We start from the raw sequence: 24,292 nt of genomic DNA, 5'->3' as shown, positions 1-24,292 counted from the left end.
AACCTTAGGCGCCGCGCCTCTCTACCCCCCCACGTGCATTGTCAGCGCCTCCAACGCCCAAGGTCTGCCACCACCAACACCTCTGCCCCGTCCCATCACTTTTCTCCTTCGTCAGCGCTTGTAAACAAGCATAAAAGAGGACATAAAAAACAACAAAGAGTAGTAATAGAAACAGTAGACTAAAAACCTTTTGTATTCGGCTATAAAGCCCTGAATCATGAATGTAACTTTTTTTTACGAATAAAAAAAAGAAAGATTTACAAGTCAAAAAAAGGTGATTCCTTTTCCCTATTTTTGTTTTTTTCGTCACATACATTTTTTTTAAAAAAAGAAAAGAGTAAACAAAGGACTCACCGATTCCCTTCTTACTCGGTCTCCATCGGAGTATTTCTTCGACGTGAAAACCCCAGAAGCTCTTCGGAGTCTTGTTCGGGTGTCAAGATAGATTTACGAGGGATTATGAGGGATGTGGTCGAGTGTTTTCTCCATTTTTTAGGGTTTTCACCCTTAGATCTAGGCATAGAGTCAGAAAGGAGGCATTTTTTTTGCAATTTTCAGCCACCGGGCACGGCAGAGCTCATCGCCGGCGACCGGTGGCCACCGTAGATCTAGCCAGATTTGATGGCCGGATTTAGGGAGGGAGGAGAGATTTGAGAGGCTTCTCTCTCACTTTTTTTAAAAGAATGTGGAAAAAATGAGATTTTAGAAACAAAACTTAGCTTTTATAGGAGGGTAAAACGACAACTTTTTGTGCCTAGGGTCTGAACGCCAAAACGGCGTCGTTTCACTTGACCCGTGTGCGACCCGACTCGATACCCGAGAATCCGTGTATTTTCGTTGTAAATGGGATAATTACGCGCGTGGTCCTTCCGTATTTCTATTATGTTTTAATCTAGTCTTTTCCTTTTTTTAATTTCTGTCTTTTAATTTTAACTTTGTTTCAATTCGGTCCTTATAGGAACGACGCCGTTTTGGAGGAAGAGGGAAAATTTTCTTTTTAGTCCCTCTATGTCATGCGCGTGTTCAGACCAGTCCCCTCCTCTTTTTCCTTTTATTTATTTGCCCCGAATTTCTGTCTTAAGTTCAAATTAGTCCATTTTTGTTCTTTTTGCTATTTTATTAACTAATTTAATAATATTGTTACTATAATTATATTATATTTTTATGTTTATTTATTTGCTACTATTATTATATTATTATATTAGTAACTTTGTATTATTATCACTATTATTACCATATTTTTTTTGTGTTTATTTACTTATTATTACATTATTAATTAATCTATTATTGCTATTATTATTATTTTATTATTTATATTATTGTTGTTATTATTATTAATGTATTATCGTTATTCTTCATTTTATTATTATTATTATTATTATTATTATTATTATTACCAAAATTATTATTATTATTATTATACTATTAAACTGATTTAGTCAATATTTAATATTTATTTGTTTGTTTATTTAATTATTATTATTTTTTATAGATTGGTTTTATTTCTATTTTTACCCTTATTATTATCATTTTTATTATTATTTGTTTATATCTTTTTATACTTTCAAAATTTATATTATTTATATTTATTATTTTTACTATTATTATTGTTATTAGTATTTTATGTTCATTTTTACCTAATTTTATATTTGCTTATACTAATTTATTTATTTTTCATTCTTTCGTTTTCAAACACTTAAATTTAACTTCATGTATATGCATTTCACCTATTTTCTTATCATCATTGTACTTCATTTTTATTACCATTATTACTTAATTAACATTATATTTAATTGATTATTGTCATTGCTTATCTGTTGTCTCATCATTATAGATATATCGTCATTTCGCTTATTCGTGTTATCATTCTACTACTATCCCAATTATGTCACGAGCCGTGCTTAAATGTCCATTCTTTACACTATAATTCAAATAAAATAAATATGCATATTTTTAAACATTACATGTGTACTCATTCGGAAAAATTTGAAAATTAAGGCAATGCTCTGTATTTAGAAACTCGAGAAATTGTGCCCTAACTTACTGGGTTTCGATTTTTCTCGTTTAACCCAAATAATTGAATATCCTTTTAAAATTAAAATGCGTAAGCTTTGAAAATCAAAAGGCAAGTTTCTTTTCGGGGGTTTAAACTGTCGTGTCCTAACGTGTGAATGTGACATTTTATTACTTCGGGATAAGAAGGTCTTTAGCATCCGCTTCGATTTATTCAAATATTTTTGTAAAATTAACATTAATAAACAAGGGATCGTATTTTAAAATCTTTTCAAAATTTCAATTTTCGACATTAAGACATTAATTAATCAATTTGGTACCAATTTTGGGCGTTACGAGAGTGCTAATCCTTCCTCGTACGTAACCGACTCCCGAACCCGTTTTCTCAATTTTCGTAGACCAAAATCGTTGTTTTAGTAAAACAAAACATTTTAAAACAGTCAAATTACGAGGTGATCCGATCACACCTACTAAAGATCGGTGGCGACTCCTGTCTTTTTTCGTTTTCATTTTTAAAATCAAGTCGACTCCGTTTTTTCAAAAATGGTTTCGACAGAATTACCAACAATTTATGATGAACTCGGATTAAATTGAATTTAAATTCAAATTGATTTGTTCCAAGTTAGAATTAACACTTGAAATTACCTCAATTTACCAATACATGCGGCACTCATTAACCCATTTTGTGTGAGAAAAATGAGTTAGCATCAAACTTGTGGAGAACAAAGCAATGAAATTTAACCCATTTCAGCCAAACTTGAAAAGATGAGCATTTCAGCACCTAAACTTAGTCAATTCAACCCATCCCTAAAAATGAACCATATAATCAACAAATTACAATACTAAAGTTCAAGTTTCAAGTGAGCTAACTAATGCATTCTCCATACCATCTCCTCAAGCATCATGAAAATACTGAAGTTTACTATCAGAATTTACATTGGAATGGAAACTAGAATTTTCTACTTTGATTTACTACCGGAATAGATGGTATCAATAGGGAATTTTCTTGAATCGAGCACCTATACCTAGTCAATCCAACTCAACCCTATAAATGAACTAAATCAAACAACTAACAATACCAAAAGTTTTAAGTTCTAAGTGAGCTAAGTAATGCATTCTCCATACCATTGCCTTAAGCATCAAGTTCAAATTGGCCTAATTCATCATCTTTCATATAAAGCTTCAACTTTTGCTTGCACAACTGCAATTGGTTTTGCATATTTAGCTACACTTTAGTGTTTTTAACCCCTTTTCCAAACTTGAAAACATGAGCATTTGAGCTCCTAAATGTGAACTATAATCAACAACTTACAACACCAAAGTTTAAGTTTCAAGAGAGCTAACTAATGTATTCTCCATACCATCTCCTTAAGCATCATGAAAATGGCCGAGGCCACTATCAATTTCAAATTGGTCTAATTCATCATCTTCCATATAAAGCTTCAGCTTCTGCTTGCACAACTGCAACTGGTTTTCCAATGAACTCCACTCTGACTCATGTTTCATAACAATCCATTGCAGTGATTCAATGACTTGTTGATCATACTCCTGCTTCTGCTCTGCCATTCTCTTGAACTGGTTAGCATCGATTTCAACCGAACTCTTTTCATTCTGGAGCCGCAAAATCATGGCCATCGCCTCGTCTGCCGCGGACGAGGCGGCGGTCCTCTCCTTCTCGAGCTCTCGATAAGCAGCTTTTGTTCTTCTCCTTTCGATTTTAACCAATTTCCTCAATGCCATTACATTAAATTCTTCATCTTCTGGACAATATTCTTTTTCCTTTTCATCAATGCCCTCTTCCACACCATATTTAGCATAAAAATCCGTATCTTTTTTGAGGATTTCTTTGCAATTGTCTATGGATTTCGTAATATTTGGATCATAAGCCTCATTCAGATCATGTTTGGAACAAATCCCACCTCTCAAATCATTTGATTTCCCTCTAGCATCACACAAAAATTGCATTATACCCTTGTTGCTCAAAGCAAATTGCAAAAACTTTAACCCCATCCCAAACACAAAAACCAGCCCCAATACATTGAAAACATGCGAGAAACGACCAAACACCAGGAACCCAAATCCGAAAAATTCATTCCCAGGGAGAAGAAACTTCAAGCAAGAAGCACAATCCATCACGAAAGCCACAAAAACCTGTAAACCCCTCTTATGCAACTCAAGAACAGAGCAGGTAAGCAACAAAAAAATAAACCGACCCAGAATCTGCATGTGGGCCAAAAAAAGATCCGTTCCACCCTTATCTATGTACCATTTTTAACGAAATCTTGAAAGGCTAAAAAAAAAAAACTTGAAACATAAGCAAACTAACAGGGATTCAGATTTTCACTCAAATTTCAAGTTTTTGACAAAAAACAGGGTGTTGAAACTTGGGTATCACTGACCTTATATTATAGAGAAGACCCATCATCAATCAAGCACTGTGTTATTTGATAAGAGAGAGAGAGAAAAAAAAGATTAGAGGAGGGGATTGTTCATTGAAACAGGGAGAGTGATGGCTGTTGCTTAATGGCATCCCATGAGGGTGCGGATTCTATCGGGAATTGTGAAGCAAAAAAGAAGCTAAGAAAACAAGGGGTGTTTTTTCAGTAGGATATTCACGTGGTTTGAGAGTCGGCTAAAAATTTTGTATGGATAAAATATCCCACATTGAAAAAGAACAAATTGGAATGATGTGATAATTTTGGTCTCCCGTTATCACTTTTACTAGGACTCTAGATGGATGACTACACCAAAAGTTTCTTTTGAAAGGAGTTCTCAATATTTGAACTCTGGATGGATGATATTGAAAGGAGTGGCCCCCTCAATATATATAAATTATTTAATTCTAATTTTCAACTCCCTAATTTAATAATATTATTTAATTTAATTATTTTTTAATTTTCATGTACTACAACGATTAAATTCTGACAAATTAAAGTATAGGACTTACTTTTTTAATAGTACTATTTAACTGGATTGATTTTTTCAATTTTTACATAGTATAAAGATCAAATTCTAGTCTATTGAGTCTTAGTTCGATTGGTATAGCCATCGTTACAAATGTAAGAAGATATGGATTCAAGTGTGTTGAAGTACATTATCCTCCCATTTATAGGTTGGAAATGGATTATAAGTAATTCTAAATATTGTGTTAAAAAGATCAAATTCTAACAACTTATAGGGACTAACCTTTTTAATAGTATTACTTAGTTGAAATAAATTTTCACTTTTCATGTAGTAAGGGCTAACTTGGGAAATTGAGGTTGGATGTTGAGAAATGGGATTCTTTGGCCTATTTTATTTGGTTTGTTAGTATGATGTGTATGGAAGAATATGAACTTCTTTGTGTTCCAAGACAAGTTGGGCGAAACAGTACAACATGACGCACAATTTAGAATAATCTATAGGAAGCCGATGATATATTAGGAGAAGGAATTAATCTCCCCTTAATAACATACTACATGTAATTACTACAAATCAAATATTTAATAAATTATAAGCAATAAATTAATAAAAATCATTTATAAAGATTAAACTAATTTTTAATATTTGTAAAATAAAATAATAAAATTCTAGCAAAATAAAGAAAAGAGAGGATTATCTTTATGACTTTATTGACCGTAAGTAGCAATTTCAAAATTGATAGAATTAATGCACTTTCCTCAAATATAAGTAGCAATTTCAATGTATAAAATTATTTTTATTTACTATAAGTAGCAATTTCAATGTATTCGTTTTCCTGAAATATGTCTACCAATTTCAACTTATAAAATCAAGGGTTAATGTACCAAATAGTACCTAAGTTTTGGCATGAAAGTTCAATGTGGTCCTTATATATTTTTTTGTTCCAATTAGCTACTTATTTTTTTGTTTATAACCATTAAGTTTTAAATTTTATTCAATCAACAAGTGTTTATTTTTTCAACATTTTTTTAAATAAGTTAAAATATTAATATATTTTGTATTATTTTTATTATACATAATATGATATAATATTAATAAAATTAAAAAAAAACCTAAGTACCCAGAGACAAGACTCGATCATGGGCTAGGTCGATGTAAAATTTTAGACTCATTTTTTTGGTCCAAGTACAGCCCGACCAGAAAAATGGGCTTAAAATTCGAAACAAGCCCGATCCAAATTAAAAATGTTAAACCTAAGCCCAACCCGACCTACCTGTATTAAATTTTTTAAGATTATTTTTTATATAAAAATAAATTTAAAAAATACAATACATCAAGTATACTAAAAATATTAAAATAAATATTTCCCAACAAATTGAAAATATATTAAAAAAGTCTTTATACTTAAATAATATTAATATAGTTGCAACTTAGCAAACAAATACATCTAAAATAGTAACAAAATTAATAATAAAATAAGACTTATATAATATCCAAATAATAACAACAAAATAGTAGCAATATAATAATGAAATGTTAGCAAAACAATTGGTTCATGCTGGACATCGGTAAAAAAAATTCTACCCGAGGCTTGCCTTATTAGAAAACGGACCTCATTGTTTTTGCTTAAGTCTATTTTTTAGTTTACATTTTATTCAAACTCTCTCACTTTTCAGACCAATCTTTAGACTTAAGTTAATAACTCAACCCATTATTATAGTAGACACCCAAAAATGAAAACCCAATTTCATTTTTCGATTAACTTTTCAGTTCCATTGGCTTTTTTTTTTCATCAAAACTTAATTCCTTTCTCAAACGCTCAATATTTGTGGATTTACACTCCATATGCCAAATCTGTGAGTTTCCATCCGACATTTTACGAAGTAATTGCCAATGCCTAACATGGGCAAATCTCTTTAAAGTGTAAACAGTCGTAATTTTTTTTCCCTTTCTTCCCGAAGTGTTGAGAGTGCATATTGAAGCCCTAAAATCACAATGGCAGAAAATGGACCCCCCTTGTTTTGTTGAAGAAAACATGAGAGTTGTTGAAATAGATTAATAATTCAAGACTATGAGTTTCTCATAGTGAATTAATGTGGGAGATGGATCAATCTATAGGTTTCAATCATGTAAGAGCATGGGTTTTTCATATTAAAAAGATAGGTTAATGTGGGAGATGGAGATGATAGGGAGAAATGGGCATTTTTTTTTTGGTTTCTTGTACTTAGTTTTTTTTTAATTTATTAAAATTATTGTATATTATGTATAATAAAAGTAATACAAAATATATTAAGATTTTAATTTATTTAAAAAAATTGAAAAAAAACACTTTTCAAGTGGTAATTGGATAAAATTTTAAAAGTTAAACCGTGTTGAATTTAGATACTATTTTATTTAATAGAAATAAAAAATGGGTATCTAATTAGAACAAAAAAATAGCGTACCCCATTAAACTTTCATGTCAAACTCAAGTACCATTTCATATATTAACCCTAAAAATCAATGCATGAAAAAAAAAATCAAATGCTATAAAGGAAAATGCATAAGGCATTGTTGTATCAATAAAAATTGAGATTTTAAAACTTTGAATATTTAGGTTTAAATTTAAACTTTAACCTTTTTAAAAAGAGTAAAATTTAACCATCAATCTTGTGAAAAAGAATCGAAAAATTATTTTTTTAACAAGAATACGAACTAAAATATTAAATATTTAAACACGACAACCTCTGTGATAATTCACATGTACTCTATGCTATTATTTTGAATTTTTATAAGATTTTTATATTTTTTAATTTTAATTTTGATTTATTTTATTTTTATAATTGTTAAATTATTTGTTGATATGACATATGAGACAAATGGTGTTACGTTAGTGTGCAAGCCCAATTTTGGCCCAAAATAAACCCTCACTACTCAATTACAATAACTAAACCTACCCAAACCCAATACCCAAAACTAGCCCAAATTAGAACTACCCAAACCCAAAATTAAAAAAAACCTAGCCCAAGCCTAAACAATTTTCAGCAAAGAAAAGTGGTGCTGAACCCTAGTCGTCGCCCCACCTTGGCCACCTACTCCTCTACCAGTTGTCTGCCACCAACACACCCATTTCCAACCACTACCAACTTGCACCTGCAGAGAAAAGAAATAATCATCAACAAGCAACTTGTAAATGGCTATAAAAACCTTTAAAAATTCTATGTAAAGCGGGGACAACCGGATTGTACGAAAGAGTTTTTTTTTTGAATGTAAACAAACAGTGATTCAAAGCAAATAATAACAAACCAAGCAGAAAAACAGTCCCAAACAGAGAGTCAAAATCAAAATAGTCCAAGGAATTTGACTCCTTTTCCAATTTGGTCCCTTTGAAGCTGCGCGTTTTGGGACAAAGGGCTATTGTCCGTTTTAGTCCTTCATGGTTATTTGCGTGTGTGAATTAATCCCCTCTTCTTTTATTTATTACGATTTGCCCCAAAATTGTGTTCTCAGATTCAATTATATCCTTTCTATTGCTTTTGATTGTTTCTATTTATCTTATTTATATTATTATGTTTGCATTTATTTTTTATTTTTATTCTAATACTAGTTTTATTAGCACTTCTATTGTTTTCCTGTTGATTAATGTATGTTTATTATATGTGTACGTATGTACATTTCTATATATAATATTATTTTAATTACTTTATTTTAATATTACTATTATATCATGTTTACTTTTTTGCATTTTAATATTATTATTATTACTATTATTATTATATATTAGTGTATATTTTTATGTACATACACGTGTATATATATTTTATATATATAGCATTGCTTTTTTATTATTTAATATTTTTATTATATTTGCTCTTTGTATTTCTATATTATTATTATTATTATTATTATTATTATATACTAGTGTGTATTTTCATTACATGTATATATATTGATATACGGGATTACTTTTGTTTACTTTACTTTAATATTATTATTATCATCCTTATTGTAATTACTATGACCATTATTAGTATTAGCATTTTTTTTTATCAATACTTATATGTATGTATTATGTTTTTTAATACCATTTTTAATACCATGCATGTTGTGTATATTCTTAAAACTATATCATGTACATATATTTTAATACCACGTATATTCTTATTATTATTTCTATTATTACATATATATTTCTATACGTGCATGTATGTATTTATGTATCGTTATTATTAGTTACTCTTGTATATATTATCATTGTTTTCAATAAATATTATATTTTTATTTTTAATCTAGTACTACGTATTTTACATATATATGTTCCATGTTTACATTATTGCTATTATTATCATGTTTAATACTATATGTATTATTATCACTTTATACTATTATTTATATTATTATTGTTATCGTTTTCGTTATCATTGCCATTTGTTGTTCCATGTTTTATTCATTCTTATTTTCGATAATTTACTTATGTATTCGATCATTTCATTTTCCTCATGCTTTTGTTTATTAGCCTTGCTATTGTTTCACCTTTCATAATTGCTCGTATTACTATGTTTGACACTGTCGCGCTTATTATTACGTATTAGTACCGTAATTTGCTTTTATGTTTTACTATAAATCACATTATGTTTTTTTTACTCGACGCCTTAAAATAATTCTTTCATAAAAGTGATATTCTGTATTTGGTAATTCGAGACAATCGTGCCCTAACTTACTGGGTTTCGATTTTTCTCCTTTAACCTAAATAACAGAATACTCTTTTAAATCGCGATACGAGTTTTGAAAAATGTTTATTCTCGGAGATACGAGGTGTTGTGCCCTAACTTACTGGGTATGATATTTTGTTACCTCGAAATAAGATTCTTCGAAAATAAAGGCAATGTTCGGTGTTTGAGAATTCGAGAAAACGTGCCATAACTCACTGGGTTTCGATTTCTCTCGTTTACTCTAAACAAACGAATATCCTTTTAATAAGTTAAAATACGCAAACTTTAAGAGGCGAGCTCGCTCTCTAAAATTCAAGATGTCGTGTCCTAACTTACTGGATGTGACATTTTATATTTTGAGATGAGAAGGTCTTTAACATTTGAGCATTTTTTAAAGAGGGATCGTATTTCAAAGTCTTTCAAGTTTTCAATTTTCGACACTAAGACACTAATTAATCAACTAGGTACCAATTTTTGGGCGTTACAAGAGTGCTAATCCTTCCCTGTGCGTAACCGACTCCCGAACCTGTTTTCTTGATTTACGTGGACCAAAATTGTTGTTTAAATAAATCAAACAATTTATTAAAAACAACCACTTTTACAAGGTGATCCAATCACACCTAAAAAGATTGGTGGCGACTCCCGTTTTCGTTTTTCTCCAAGTCGATAACTGTTTTTTTTTAAAAAATGGTTACAACCGCTTGGCGACTCTGCTGGGGACAAAATAAGAGAGTCAAGCCACAAGTTGATTAACTTTTGTCTTTTTGTCAAAAATTGAAAATTTGATTTTGATATACGATCCTTTCATTTCATTTCACCCGTTCTTCTTGCGGTTTTCATCATTTTATTCCTATCGCTTCAAATTTTTATGCATATATCCTCGCACATTGCATTGCATGACCGCTGTGGTCACACCCCTTTAAGTGAGAGTGAAAAACTACTCCTTCGTGAGGTTTTCACCTCCGTGCAGGATAGTGGATCACTTTCGGGATACATCCGTACCTATGTCTTCGTGAGATTTTCATCTCCGTGTAGCCATAGGGAAATGTATTCCCCTGAACTGAACTCGGTCTGTATGAACCTATAATGGGTGAAGATTAAAGAATCTGCTGGTTCAGGTACCCATACTCTAGAACCGAGCACCATGTAGCGAGCCTTAAGAACCCACCCTAGGTAGAGCCACTCCGAAACCCTAGTGGTTACCTGAGCAAGTGCTATATTTATTATTCTTTGTTTGCTTTAAACTGTGTATAAATTACTGACTTGCTTTGTTTTACTTTGATTGTATTTGCATGGCATTTTCATCATAAAATGTGTTGATTCGCATTCGGTTCCTAAATAGATAACTTATCATGGAAAATGGGTTTTTTGATAAAGTAGAAGACAACGCGGCTGTCCGGATATGGGCTGAGATAGTACAACAAGAGAAATGTGACAGTCTTACTGGGGGTACGTGTCAGAGTTATGAAACTTTACTAGGATCAGCGTAACTCAGAATAATCTCCAAGAGATGAAAGAAATTTGGGGACTGTGGGATGACGAGGTCAAACAACTATTCTATTGTCATTATGGTGATTTACCTTATCTGCTCGATGTCAAGGTAGATGAACACCTATTTCGAGCCCTTGCCCAATATTGGAATTCTGCTTACAGTTGCTTCACTTTTGGGAAAATAGATTTGGTACCTACTATAGAAGAATACACGACCTTGCTCTATTGCCCAAAGATTCAGGTTGACAGAATTTATGCCAGACCTGCTAACGTCCCAGCATTTTCAAAAAAGCTGATGAACATCACAGGGATGAGCGAACAGTGGGTGACAACTCGGATCAAACAAAAATGAGATGGTAAATGCATTCCTTAGAGGAACCTGAGGGATCTAATCTTAGCGCACCCCGATATGAAGAAAAGGGTAGATGTCTTCGCCTTGAGCATTTATGGACTGGTCATCTTCCCCAAAGCTTTGGGGCATGTAGACGAGGCTGTTGCCGACCTTTTTGACAGGCTTGGTAAAGGAACCACACCTATATTCGCAATCTTGGCTGAAACTTTCAGATCATTAAATGCTTGTAGAAGAACGGGTGAAGGGAGATTTATTGGATGCGCACAGCTCTTGCTATCTTGGTTCCACAACCATTTTTGAAAAGTGGAAAAGGTCTCGTATTGTATCTTCTCTGAAAATTACTCTCCGCTGAAAGAGTTAGTGGCTACACTAAGGCGAGATGATGTTACAGAAGAAAATTGGATGACGGTTCTCTAAAATTTGCAAGAAGAAGATGTTGAATGGAGAGCCCCGTGGATGGTTCCTGATGAAATATTATACCGATACGGAGACTTCGACTGGCTTCCCTTGTTAGGAGTATGGAGAGCTGTCGGGTATGCTCCTCTGCTTGCATTGTGACAGTATAGATCCAGACAATTTACACCACCAACATACGGGTTAGCCTAGTGCGAGTTCGTGTTCACAGGGAATAATTACAAAAAGAAAGTTCGCGAGATATCAAATGCCTAGAACCAGACTCGTAAAATGAAAAAATTTGCTGCCAATCCCATGACTACTCCTGAGTACGACTGATGGTGGAATCAGAGACTTAACGACAACATCCCTACATCAGATCAAGGGAATCCTCAGTCGATAGAAGAGCACTTGAAAGTAATCCCCTCTGAGCTAGAAATCATCAGGCAAGATTTTGAGAGAAATAGTCTGGAGCTAGAGAAAATGATTGAGCAGTTGGAAGAAGAAAAGATGCAGTTAGGGTTAGATGTCGATGTCTAGAAACTAGAAGCTGAAAAACTCAGAAAAGGGAAAAATAAGGCTGAAGAGGACTTGGACAGTTTGAAAACGGACTATAAGAAGCTGCGCAGATTAATAAGAACTGCTGGGTTAGGAAAAACATCCGAACAGTGGCGACATGAAGTTAAAGAAGAACAAAGCAAAGCCAACTAGTGGGAAGAAAAATTTTGCGATGCTCAAGCTCGAGAAGGTGCTCTGAAAAAAAGTTTGGTAGAAAGCCAGAATGAGAAAGAAGGGTTAAAGACCCGGGTATCAGAGTTAGAGAGGTCATTGTATCAGTATCGCTCGCGTAACTCTGCAATCGAGTTGAAAGCTAGTCAGAACAGAATCGAAGAATTAAAAGAGAATATAGAAGAACTCAAAACAGTGCTGCAAAATCGTAAACTTCAGATAGAATTTCTCGAGGTAAATAACGAGCGATGGAAGGAGTAACTTCATCAATCTCAAGACCAAGTCAGGAGCAGGGACTATGTCATGGGCGAAGCTTTGACTCAAGTGCGAGAAGTGGCCGACCACTTGGAAACATTAGCAGCACAAGCCGATGTGCTGAGTTTAAAATATGAGTCAGAATCAGACCGAGGCTAAAAGCTAGCTTGGCTTCTTAGGCAGGTCAATGCCTTAAGTATCAGGGCCAAGCCTTATATGTAATCTATTTTATGTAAAGAAACTTGTTTTCTAGAAAAGTTACTCTAATGAAATCGAATTGGAATCAACGCTTTTTTACATTCATTGCATTCATTGCATTCATGCACCGGCATTCCATCACACGTACTAAAACTCACAAAAAACCCTAAAAATCGTGGCAGTTACCCTGGAACATCGTTACGGTACAAGAGGAAAAACAAGAGCAATGGATCAAAGGTTAGAGAGATTGGAACAAATGCAAAAAGAGATGCAGGATCAATTACAAACACGTATGCAAGAACAGCTTGCCAAAATCCAGCAAGATATGAGGGACCATATGTTGGAGTCCCAGAAAAGCATGATGGACCAATTAACTCATCTATTGGCTGGCGAATTAGAAAAAGGGAAAAGCCCTTTGATCAATGCGGGAGAAGATAATGAAGATCTTACCTACCCTCCGGGTTTTGCCCCAGCGGACGTTCAGACACAACCTGACATGTACCCAAGAAGGCCATCGGTCACAATTAGGCCCCAACCATTTCAGGCCTGTATTTTGGCACCGATGAATTATCAGGCCAGCTCGGGCTTTAATCCGGAGGACAACCCAACCAACCCTGTGGTCCTTAATCCTGATGAAGTAACAGAAGCAGAAAAGACAAGGGTAGAACTCCCGAGAGAGCTTGAAGAAAGGTGAAGATGGTTGGAAGAAAAATTTAAAGAAATGGAAAGCACCGACTATCATGGTGGAATCGATGCTAAGGAATTAAGTTTGGTTCCGGACCTGATACTCCCTCCCAAGTTCAAAACTCCGAAATTTGAGAAATACAACGGGACTAGCTGTACCGAAGCTCACATCACTATGTTCTGCAGACGAATAGCAGGCCATGTCAACAATGACCAACTATTAATTCACTGCTTCTAAGAAAGTCTGGTTGGGGCCGCTTCTAGATGGTACAACCAACTGAGTCGAGCCCAGATCAGTTCATGGAAAGATTTAGCACAAGCCTTCATGAAGTAGTACGGTCATGTGGCGGACATAGCCCCTGATAGAATCACTTTACAGAATATGGAGAAAAAGCATAATGAGAGCTTTAGGTAGTACGCCCAGCGATGGAGAGAAGTGGCCACATAGGTCCAACCCCCTCTGTTGCAAAAGAAAACCACTATACTCTTCATCAATACCCTGAAGGCACCTTTTATTAACCACATGCTGGGTAGCGCAACCAAGAGTTTTTCAGACATAGTAATGTTTGGAGAAATGATAGAAAATGCCATAAGATGTGGGAAAATACAGGCTGGGGAAAACGCTAAGAGGTCAGCGCTGAGAAAGAAAGAGCACGAGGTGAATAATGTGAGCTCATATTCAAAATCGATCACCGTAAGCCAACCAAGGTCGACAACTACTAGACAGCAGGGCCCACCCAGACCAGAGCCCAACACAAAACAAAATAGGGAGAAACTTCAATTTACGCCCATTCCAATGACGTACAAGGAGTTATACGAGAGTTTATTTGATACACATGTTGTGTCTCCCTTCTATCTGAAGCCAATGAAACCTCCATACCCCAAATGGTATGACGCAAATGCCCAATGCGAATACCATGCGGGAGCCATAGGACACTCGATAGAAAACTGCACCACTTTCAAGAAATTGGTTGAAAGACTCATCAACATGGGGATTGTGAAATTTGATGATGCATCCAATACAGAGAACCCATTACCTAACCATGGGGATAAGGGAATAAATGCGATAATCGAGAGTTCAGGGAAAGAAATTAAGATGAGTTGTAACACCCCGAACCCGAGACCGACACTGGAGTCGAACACGAGGTGTTAACAGACTTTAAACCCCTTATAAAAAATATTTCCCAGACACTGCCAATCTGCGTACTAGTCGCTTTAAAAATCATATCTTGAGTTTCACAACTCAAAAATCAGTTTCGTGATTTTTCCCTGAAACTAGACTCATATTCCCATCTAAATATTTTTTTCTAGAATTTTTGGTCAGGCCAATTAGTACAGTTTATTAGTCAAAGTCTCCCATATTACAGGGATCGACTACCCTGACCTTTGCGCATTACGACTTGGATATCTCCTTGTACAGGGCTCCAATACTGATGCTGTTTGTTTCTATAGAAACTAGACTCAGAGAGGAATCTATAAATATATGGTATGACTCCTAATTATCTCTGGTTAATTGATAATGAATTTACAAAGTCGGAACAGGGAATCCAGAAACCGTTCTGGCCCTGTCTCACGAGAACCTGAATATCTCTTAACATACTGGCCGTATGATTGTTTCTTTACTTTCCTATGAAAGTAGATTCATCAAGGTTTGTTTACATAATTTATTCACTATTTAATTCCATTCCTACTATTTTTAGTGATATTCCAAATCTACATCACTGCTGCTGTCAGCATCTGCCTTTAAGGTAGACTTTACCTATTTCATGGTTTCCATGATTCAACTAGCCCTTTTTGCATAAATAGCACAATTTATGAAAGTGATTAACCATCCCCGTGGCCAATCCTTGTCAAGCATATCCACACCAAATGATTATAACATTATACTCAAACACATATAAGCCATTTTCGCATGGCTATCCAAAATTTATACAAGTCCAAAGGGCCCACGACCCACAACAAACGGGTAGTCCTATACATGCCATTTCGAAGTTCAACCAAAATTGTACCAAAAGGGGGGGCTTTGATAGTGTAGGTGACTTTGACTTCAAGATCCCGAGTCCAATAGCTGGAGAACCAAATCTATAAAACAGAGGAGCAATGAAACGGAGTAAGCAATTTATGCTTAGTAAGTTTTGAGCAAGGAATTCCAGCACAACAAAAGTATAGCATTCATATAGCTAAACGGATAATTTCATATGCACAAATTTACGATATCGTACTTGCTTCACATTATCAACCCTTATGTACATACACAAAAGATCAACTCAGCCAAAGGCCGGCAGCTCGTTTATCAACTGAGCGAATACTTATTTGTAAGGGCTCAACTAAATTCAAGCACATACGAAACATACCTCAATGTTGGGATGTTTCGAGAGTATTAACTGGAATTTTACAGCAAGTTCATTCATTCCCAAATCACGTACCTTCGGAATTTAACCGGATATAGCTCCTCGTTCAAATGCCTTCGGGACATAGCCCGGTTATAGTAATTCGCACAAATGCCTTCAGGACTTAACCCGGATTTAGTAACTCGCACAAATGCCTTCGGGCTTAGCCCGGAATTAGTATCTCGCACAAATGCCTTCGGGCTTAGCCCGGAATTAGTATCTCGCACAAATGCCTTCGGGCTTAGCCCAGAATTAGTATCTCGCACAAATGCCTTCGGATCTTAGTCCGGATATTGTCACTTAGCACAAGCCTTCGGGACTTAGCCCGGACATCATTCAAATAACCATGCACATTTAACAATAAATCATGGCCCATTCGTATTTCATTTTCGTTAGCAAAACTCAAACACAAGACATTTATCATTCTTGCAAATTCGGCTCAATAGCCACACAAAGAGCATGATTTTAATTTGCTTAAAACATGATCTAATCACATCATAATTTAAGCTCTCTTACTCAAGAACTTACCTCGGGTGTTGTCGAACGATTCCGATAGCTATTCGACCACTTTTTCCTTCCCTTTATCGGATTTAGTTCCCCTTTGCTCTTGAGCTTAATTAAACAAATAAATTGATTTAATCATTTGAGCATCGAAAAGAGGAACACAAGGCACTTAGCCCATATTTATACATTAGACATTAAAGTCACATATGTACGGAATCATGAATCAAACTCAACATTTTAGCTAATTTTTCCCCCTTGGCCGAATATGCATGTCTATTTTGGGGCTGATTTCAACACTTAATACATTCTACAAGTATGGTCACTTGTATTGACTAAACACCCTTTTGTTTCAAGTTCAAAACTTGGCTAATACACACATATACACACTAGTAAAGCATCCTCTCCCTTTCCATCAATTTAACACATGCATTGCTCATTAACATGCAGCACACAACTTGCTAGCCGATTCTTCTCCATTTAGCAACCAATGCACATATGTGCTCACTCAAAAATGCTAAAAAGGAGGTTCAAGAATCATCAAGCCACCATCACATGCATCATTAACAAGCTTCATATTTAGCATGCAATGGCATTAACACAAACTCCACCTAGGCCGAATCTTAACTCATCCTCATGCCTCATCACCACAACATCAAACATCAACCAAGAATGATGCATCCATGGCTGAGTGTCATTTCCATCACATAGCAAGATTTAGACCATGGGCTAGGTAGAACTCAAGCTAACAACTAAAACATGCATGCATCTCATGATCAAACATACCTTAGCCTAGCTACATGCATGGCCGAACCTCTTCAACCTTTCTTCTTCCTTCCTCCTTAAAATTTTTGGCCAAGGATGAACCAAAGGATGAGCATTTTTTTTCTTTGTTTTTTTCTTTCTAGTTTCGGCTAAATGAAGATGAGAAAGGATGAACAAAAATTTTCTCCTTTCTTTTCTTTAGCTCACGGCAATGGGGGGGAAAACAACTACACACATTTTTTTTTGTATTCATCATACTCCTTTTCATTATTTTATGCCCATGCCCCTTATTTTATTTTTTTCCTACATACTTCACTAGGCCAACATGTTCCCAACATGTTTCCACCCATGGCATGGCCAACCACTAGCTTAAATTTTGGGTAATTTGACATGCAAACCCATCATTTTCACAACATGCATTAATAGACCATTTTAAATTAGCCTATCATATTTTCACCATGTCTCATATCAATCCCTATTTAATAATTTCTCATGCAATTGGAAAAATTGGAGAATGAAACTTCCACATACTCATGTACACACATAATAAGCATAGAATATGGAAATCAATTATTTTTATGACTCGGTTTTGTGGTCCCGAAACCACTTCCCGACTAGGGTCAATTTTGGGCTGTCACATGAGTATTGCAGAAGTGAATACCCTGTTGGAGGAAGTTTGGAAGAAAATGGTGGAAAGAGGGTTGATAGCACAGAATTCAGGGGTCAGACCTCGAGAAGCGGAGAATTATTACGAGTTCCATGATCAAGAGGATCACGAGATTCAGAAATGCAGCAAATTCAGGGCTTTGTTACAAGGATTGATGGATAATAAAGAGCTGGAATTCTTCAAATATGTTGGGAGCCTAGAAGAAACAGATGTGTGTGCCTCTGAAGAAGGATCGTTGAAGGGTGTTTACAAAGCTAACCACCCAGTGGTTATCATATCACGTCCGAGAATGAATGAATTCGAGGCACAAGTTGCGTCAAAGGTCGTGATCCATAAGCCCGTTGCTTTCCCTTACAAGGATAGCAAAAGGGTACCGTGGAACTATAGCTGTAATGTGACATTCCCGGGAGAGAAGACCTCAATTAATACATCAGAGGAAGTTCAAGACGAGGATTTTTATACGTGCAGCGGAAGACGTTATACTCCAAGTACAAAAGTTGAACAGGTTAAAGAAAAATCATTAGCAATTGAGCAAAAGAAAGAGAAGCTGGTGGGGCCTGACCAACTGTTAATGAATCAGTGACTGACAAAGAAGCCAAGGAATTCTTAAAATTTCTAAAGCACAGGGAATATAGTATCGTAGAACAGTTGCACAAACAGCCAGCGCGTATATTGGTACTGACCTTACTTTTAAGCTCCGAAACCCATCGCAGCATATTGATGAAGGTGCTGAAATGAAACTTATGTTGCTAATGATATCTCTGTAAACAAACTGGACCGCTTAGTCAACAATATAAGTGCCGACAACTTCATATTCTTCAATGACGATGAGGTACCACCAGGGGGCCGAGGATTAACTAAAGCTTTGCACATCACGACTCGCTGTAAAGGGTACACATTACCGGGGGTATTGATCGACAATGGGTCTGCGCTGAATGTCCTACCCCTATCTACGCTGAGTAGGTTGCCAGTGGATAGTTCCCATATGAAGACATGCCAAAGTGTAGTGAGGGCATTTGATGGCACGGAAAGGAAGGTAATGGGGAGAATTGAAGTACCCCTCTTAATCGGGCCGAACACGTATGAGGTAGATTTCTTGGTCATGGATATTAAGCCTTCGTATAATTGCCTATTGAGGAGACCATGGATACACTCGGCAGGGACAATCCCTTCATCGCTGCACCAAAAGTTGAAATTAGTGACTGAAGGTCGATTAGTAATGATCAATGCTGAAGAGGATATCATCGCGACAATAACCAGTGACGCCCCATATCTCGAGGCAAATGATTAAGCAATTGAGTGCTCTTTTCGATCTTTGGAGTTTGTGAACGCGACGTTCATCACCGAAGGAAATAAGATTCCAATACCCAGGTTATCTGAGACTACAAGAATGGGACTATGGCTAACTATTGGAAAATGGGCTCTACCTTGAAGAGGACTCGGGAGATACCTCCAGGAAAGGATTAATGTACCAATGATGAAGGACAAACAAGACCGTTTTGGGTTAGGGTTTAAGCCGGACATGAAACAAAGAAAGAAAAAACTTGAGAAGAAGAAAGAAAGAAGGAGAGCGCGATTGAGCGGGGGAGAAATCGAATGGGAACCAATGATTTTCCCCTATATTTCGAAGACTTTTATGTCTGAAGGGGTCATTCACTCCGAGCGGAGGACATCGGGAAAGGAAATCTTGGAAAGAATGATGGAGAGTTTGGACATCAACGCCACATATGAAGAAGGAACTAGGGTAGAGAATTTGTTGGGCATTCGCCCCTATGAGCCGGGAAGTGTTCTAAATAATTGGACTACTGAAGAGATTCCTGTAGTCTTTTGAACTAACTCAGAGTAATGTCCAAAACACACTTATTGCTCTAGGCCTAGGAGTAATAAGTGTCCTTTTGTGAAATAGGCTTATGTTTGAAATCGTTATTTCAATGATATGTATCCTTTTGACTTATTTCGTACAAATATTCTTTTATTCTTTCATTCATGATCATACCATACATATCATTGTTCTTAGATTCTCTTGTTCTTTGTATCTTTCTTCGCATCTACAACAGGTCTCCAGATATCAACGATGTGAATGACGTTGCTACTAACTCAGAGTCTCTTTTTGAGCGAGATATGTGTCTAAAGGGATCTCAGAACTTTGAGGACGATGGAGACTGTAACTTATCCCTTGATTTGTTAAGGATGGTAGAGCACGAGGAGAAACAGATTCTACCCTACAAAGAGACCGTAGAAATCGTGAACTTGGGAGATGAACTGGAAAGGAAAGAAGTAAAGATCGGAGCTTGCATTACCATAGAGACAAAGCGGGACCTTATTGAGTTACTCCAAGAGTTCAAGGATGTTTTCGCATGGTCATATCAAGATATGCCTAGGCTAAGTACTGACATTGTGGTACACAGGCTCCCCATCAAAGAAAAATACAAGATAGTTCAGCAAAAGCTTCTAAGGATGAGACCTGATGTGTTGTTGAAAATAAAAGAGGAGGTCAAGAAGCAATTCGATGCTGGTTTCCTACAAATGGTTAAGTACTCGGAATGGGTAGCCAATATTGTCCCTGTCCCTAAGAAAGATGGAAAAGTACGGATGTGTGTGGACTACAGGGATCTGAACAAAGCCAGCCCAAAGGATAATTTCCCATTGCCTCATATTGACACTTTAGTGGATAACACGGCAGGTTACTCACTCTTCTCCTTCATAGACGGTTTCTCAGGGTACAATTAGATCAAAATGCATCCTGAAGACATGAATAAAACCACATTTGTGACCATGTGGGGAACCTTTTGCTATAAGGTGATGCCATTCGGATTGAAAAATGCGGGAGCAATATATCAGAGAGCCATGGTAACCCTATTCCATGATATGATGCATAAAGAAATTGAAGTCTACGTCGACGACATGATTGCCAAATCTCGGACTGAAGAAGAGCATGTGCAAGTCTTGAGGAAATTATTTTTGAGGTTGAAAAAATTCCAGCTGAAACTCAATCCAGCAAAATGTACCTTCGGGGCCAGGTTAGGAAAACTACTAGGATTCGTGGTTAGTGAAAAAGGGATTGAGATCGACCCAGATAAAGTCACAGCCATACAAGAGTTACCTCCACCGCGTACTCAAAAGGAGGTTCGGGGATTCCTAGGAAGATTAAATTACATCGCTCGGTTTATTTCATAACTAACCGAGAAATGTGACCCCACATTCCGTCTCCTTAAGAAACACAACCCTGATATTTGGGACGAGGAATGCCAGAAGACTTTCGACAAGGTTAAGCAATATTTGTCTAATGCCCCAGTGTTGACACCACCTAGTCCAGATAAGCCATTGATACTGTATTTAATGGTGTTTGAAAATTTTATGGGATGTGTGCTTGGCCAGCACGACGAGTCAGGAAAGAAAGAGCGATATATTACCTCAGTAAAAAGTTCACTGAGTGCGAGACGAGATACTCGTTCATTGAAAGGTTGTGTTGTGCCTTAATCTGGACAACCCGAAGACTGAGACAATACATGTGGTATCACATAACTTGGCTAATATCTAAAATGGACCCTGTGAAGTACTTGATGGAGTCGACTGCTTTGAACGGGAGGATGGCTCGATGGCAAATTCTACTTTCTGAATTCGATATAGTCTATGTGAACCAGAAGACCGTAAAGGGGAGTGTGATAGTAGATTTCCTAGCCAGCAGAGCCCTAGAGGACTACGAGCCTCTAAACTTTGACTTCCCAAATGAAGATCTAATGTACATAGCAACCACTGAAGAAGACCCTCAAGAAGGTCATCCTTGGAAGCTAAACTTTGACGGAGCGTCAAATGCCGTGGGCAATAGAATCGGGGCAATCCTGGTATCCCCGAACGGAGACCATTATCCCTTCATTAGGAAATTGGATTTTGACTGCACAAACAATATGGCAGAATATGAAGCATGCATCATGGGAATACGTGCAGCCATAGAACGTAAAATCAAGGTGTTAGAGGTATATGGAGATTCTGCCCTAGGGATTTATCAACTCAAAGGTGAATGGGAGACAAGAGACCCCAAATTGATCAATTACCGGAGGTTGATCATTGAGTTAATTAAAGAGTTTGATGATATTGTCTTCTACTACCTCCCACGAGAAGAAAATCAGATGGCTGACGCCCTAGCAACTTTAGCTTCTATGATCAAGGTGAACCAACCAGAGGATGTGAAACCAATCCAAATGAGCATTTATGAAGCTCCGACTCATTGTTACAACCTCGAAGAAGAAGAAGAAATTGATGATCACCCTTGGTACCACGATATCCTGCGATATGTGAAGAATCGTGAGTACCCCGATCAAGTTACCGAGAATGACAAAAGAGCGTTGAGAAGACTGGCCCATGACTATGTCTTAGATGGGGAGATCCTGTACAAAAGAAGGAAGGATCAAGTACTGTTGAGATGTGTAGATGCTATAGAGGCTAAGAAAATCTTAGAGGAAGTCCATGAGGGCGTCTGTGGGACACATGCTAATGGGTTTACAATGGCCAGGCAAATTATGAGGTTTGGATATTATTGGTCCACCATGGAAGGAGACTGTATTAACTACGCCAAAAGATATCATAAGTGCCAAATATATGGAGACAAGATTAATGTACCTCCATCACCTCTGCATGTCATGACTTCGCCATGGCCTTTCTCGATGTGGGACATGGATGTGATTGGGCCAATTTCACCAAAAGCTTCAAATGGGCATCGTTTCATCTTTGTGGTCATCGATTATTTCACCAAGTGGGTGGAAGTCGCTTCATAGCAAGTTTCTAAAAAAGGAAATCATTTGTCGATATGGAACGCCGGAAAGGATTATATCTGACAACGCATTGAATTTGAACAATAGCATGATAGCGGAAGTCTACAGTCAGTTCAAAATCAGACACCACAACTCGTCGCCGTATCGCCCAAAAATAAACGGTGCAGTTGAAGCAGCTAATAAAAACATTAAGAAGATCGTGGGGAAAATGACTGAAACTTATAAAGACTGGCATGAGAAGTTGCCATTCGCCCTTTATGCTTATCGAACGTCTGTCAGGACTTCTACCGGGGCAACGCCTTTCTCATTGGTCTATGGAATGGAGGCGGTTTTACCTATCGAGGTCGAGATTCCTTCCCTTAGAGTTTTGTCAGAAGTAAAGTTAGATGAAGCAGAATGGATCCAATCCCGATATGATCAGTTGAATTTGATTGAAGAAAAGAGGCTAAGGGCTATCCGTCATGGTCAGATGTACCAAAAGCGAATGATGCGAGCTTACAACAAAAAGGTTCGTCCCAGAGAATTCCACGAGGGAGACCTAGTATTGAAAAAGATCCTGCCCATACAAGAAGATTTCAGATGAAAATGGATGCCTAATTGGGAAGGACCTTATGTGGTAAAGAAAGCCTTTTCTTTAGGAGCATTGATATTGGCTGAAGTGGATGGCAAGACCTTACCCAATCCCATGAATTCGGACTCGGTTAAGAAATACTTCACCTAATAAAAAAAGGGGGGGGGAGAGGCCAGGGTGAAAACTCGCAAAGAGCACCTTGAGACTGAAGGGATTTTAAATTGAAAACCCGTAAAGGGCGATTCAAATTTTGATCAAAGGTGGGGCATGCGATGGTCTTATGATATTTAAAATTAACAAGGAGGAGAGATGTTACATTTTGGGGCATCTACAAGAGTACTCTAGATCCCCTAAACACATATTGGGCAAAAAAGAGTCCTCAAAAAGCCAGTATAGAGAAGCACACGTTGCGATATCTGGGGCACCTATTCCCTTCTTATTCATTTTTTATTCCAGCAATGTTTGTTGACCGTGATGAATCTATTCCCTTCAAATTTTGTTTCTGATAAATTTCAATTCTATCATTATTATGATCTTTTTCAAGCATTTTGCATTGAAATGATGATTAATGGACTAAAAGCCATTTTCACAAAAGAGTTCTGCATATTGCTCTGAAAGTTTCTCAATAGTACAGGAACCTAAAACAGGACTATTATTTAGAACTAACCAAACTCAAAGATTGGAAGCATATGAGAAGAAAAAGTTTAAATTGAGAGTACCTCTTCGGGTTTTCTGTTCAAAATTTGAGCTGAACAAGAAGACAGGGTACCATTTCAGTGAAAGAACCTTGATGAACAAAGAGCAATGGCAACCTAAACATAAAAAAGGATTCTCGCTCACAACATGTTGCACCTATACATTCATAGATCATTCATAACGCATCTGATTAGGAGCATTTGATTCATTTTGATCATAGCAT

At 36.4% G+C, this 24,292-nt stretch overlaps 1 protein-coding gene across 2 annotated transcripts; it reads right to left on the bottom strand.

Annotated features, from left to right (window-relative positions):
• Positions 1-2,744: 2,744 nt before the first annotated feature.
• Positions 2,745-4,714, bottom strand: LOC121212248 (protein FLOURY 1-like). Of its 2 annotated transcripts, XM_041084655.1 has the most exons (2): positions 4,413-4,714; positions 2,745-3,955 (listed from the first exon to the last, which is right to left on the bottom strand). In XM_041084655.1, the coding sequence occupies exons 1-2, from the start codon at positions 4,436-4,438 to the stop codon at positions 3,382-3,384; spliced, it is 600 nt and encodes a 199-aa protein (XP_040940589.1). In that variant the 5' UTR covers positions 4,439-4,714; the 3' UTR covers positions 2,745-3,381. The 2 variants fall into 2 exon arrangements, with proteins under 2 accessions (XP_040940589.1, XP_040940588.1); XM_041084654.1 differs by having other exon boundaries at positions 2,745-4,711.
• Between the last annotated feature and the right edge of the window lie 19,578 nt (positions 4,715-24,292).

The sequence above is a fragment of the Gossypium hirsutum genome, chromosome A13, assembly GCF_007990345.1.
Source record: "Gossypium hirsutum isolate 1008001.06 chromosome A13, Gossypium_hirsutum_v2.1, whole genome shotgun sequence".
NCBI lineage: Eukaryota > Viridiplantae > Streptophyta > Magnoliopsida > Malvales > Malvaceae > Gossypium > Gossypium hirsutum.
Note: the sequence above shows the minus strand (reverse complement) of the source record. Positions and strands in the feature narration are given on the sequence as shown.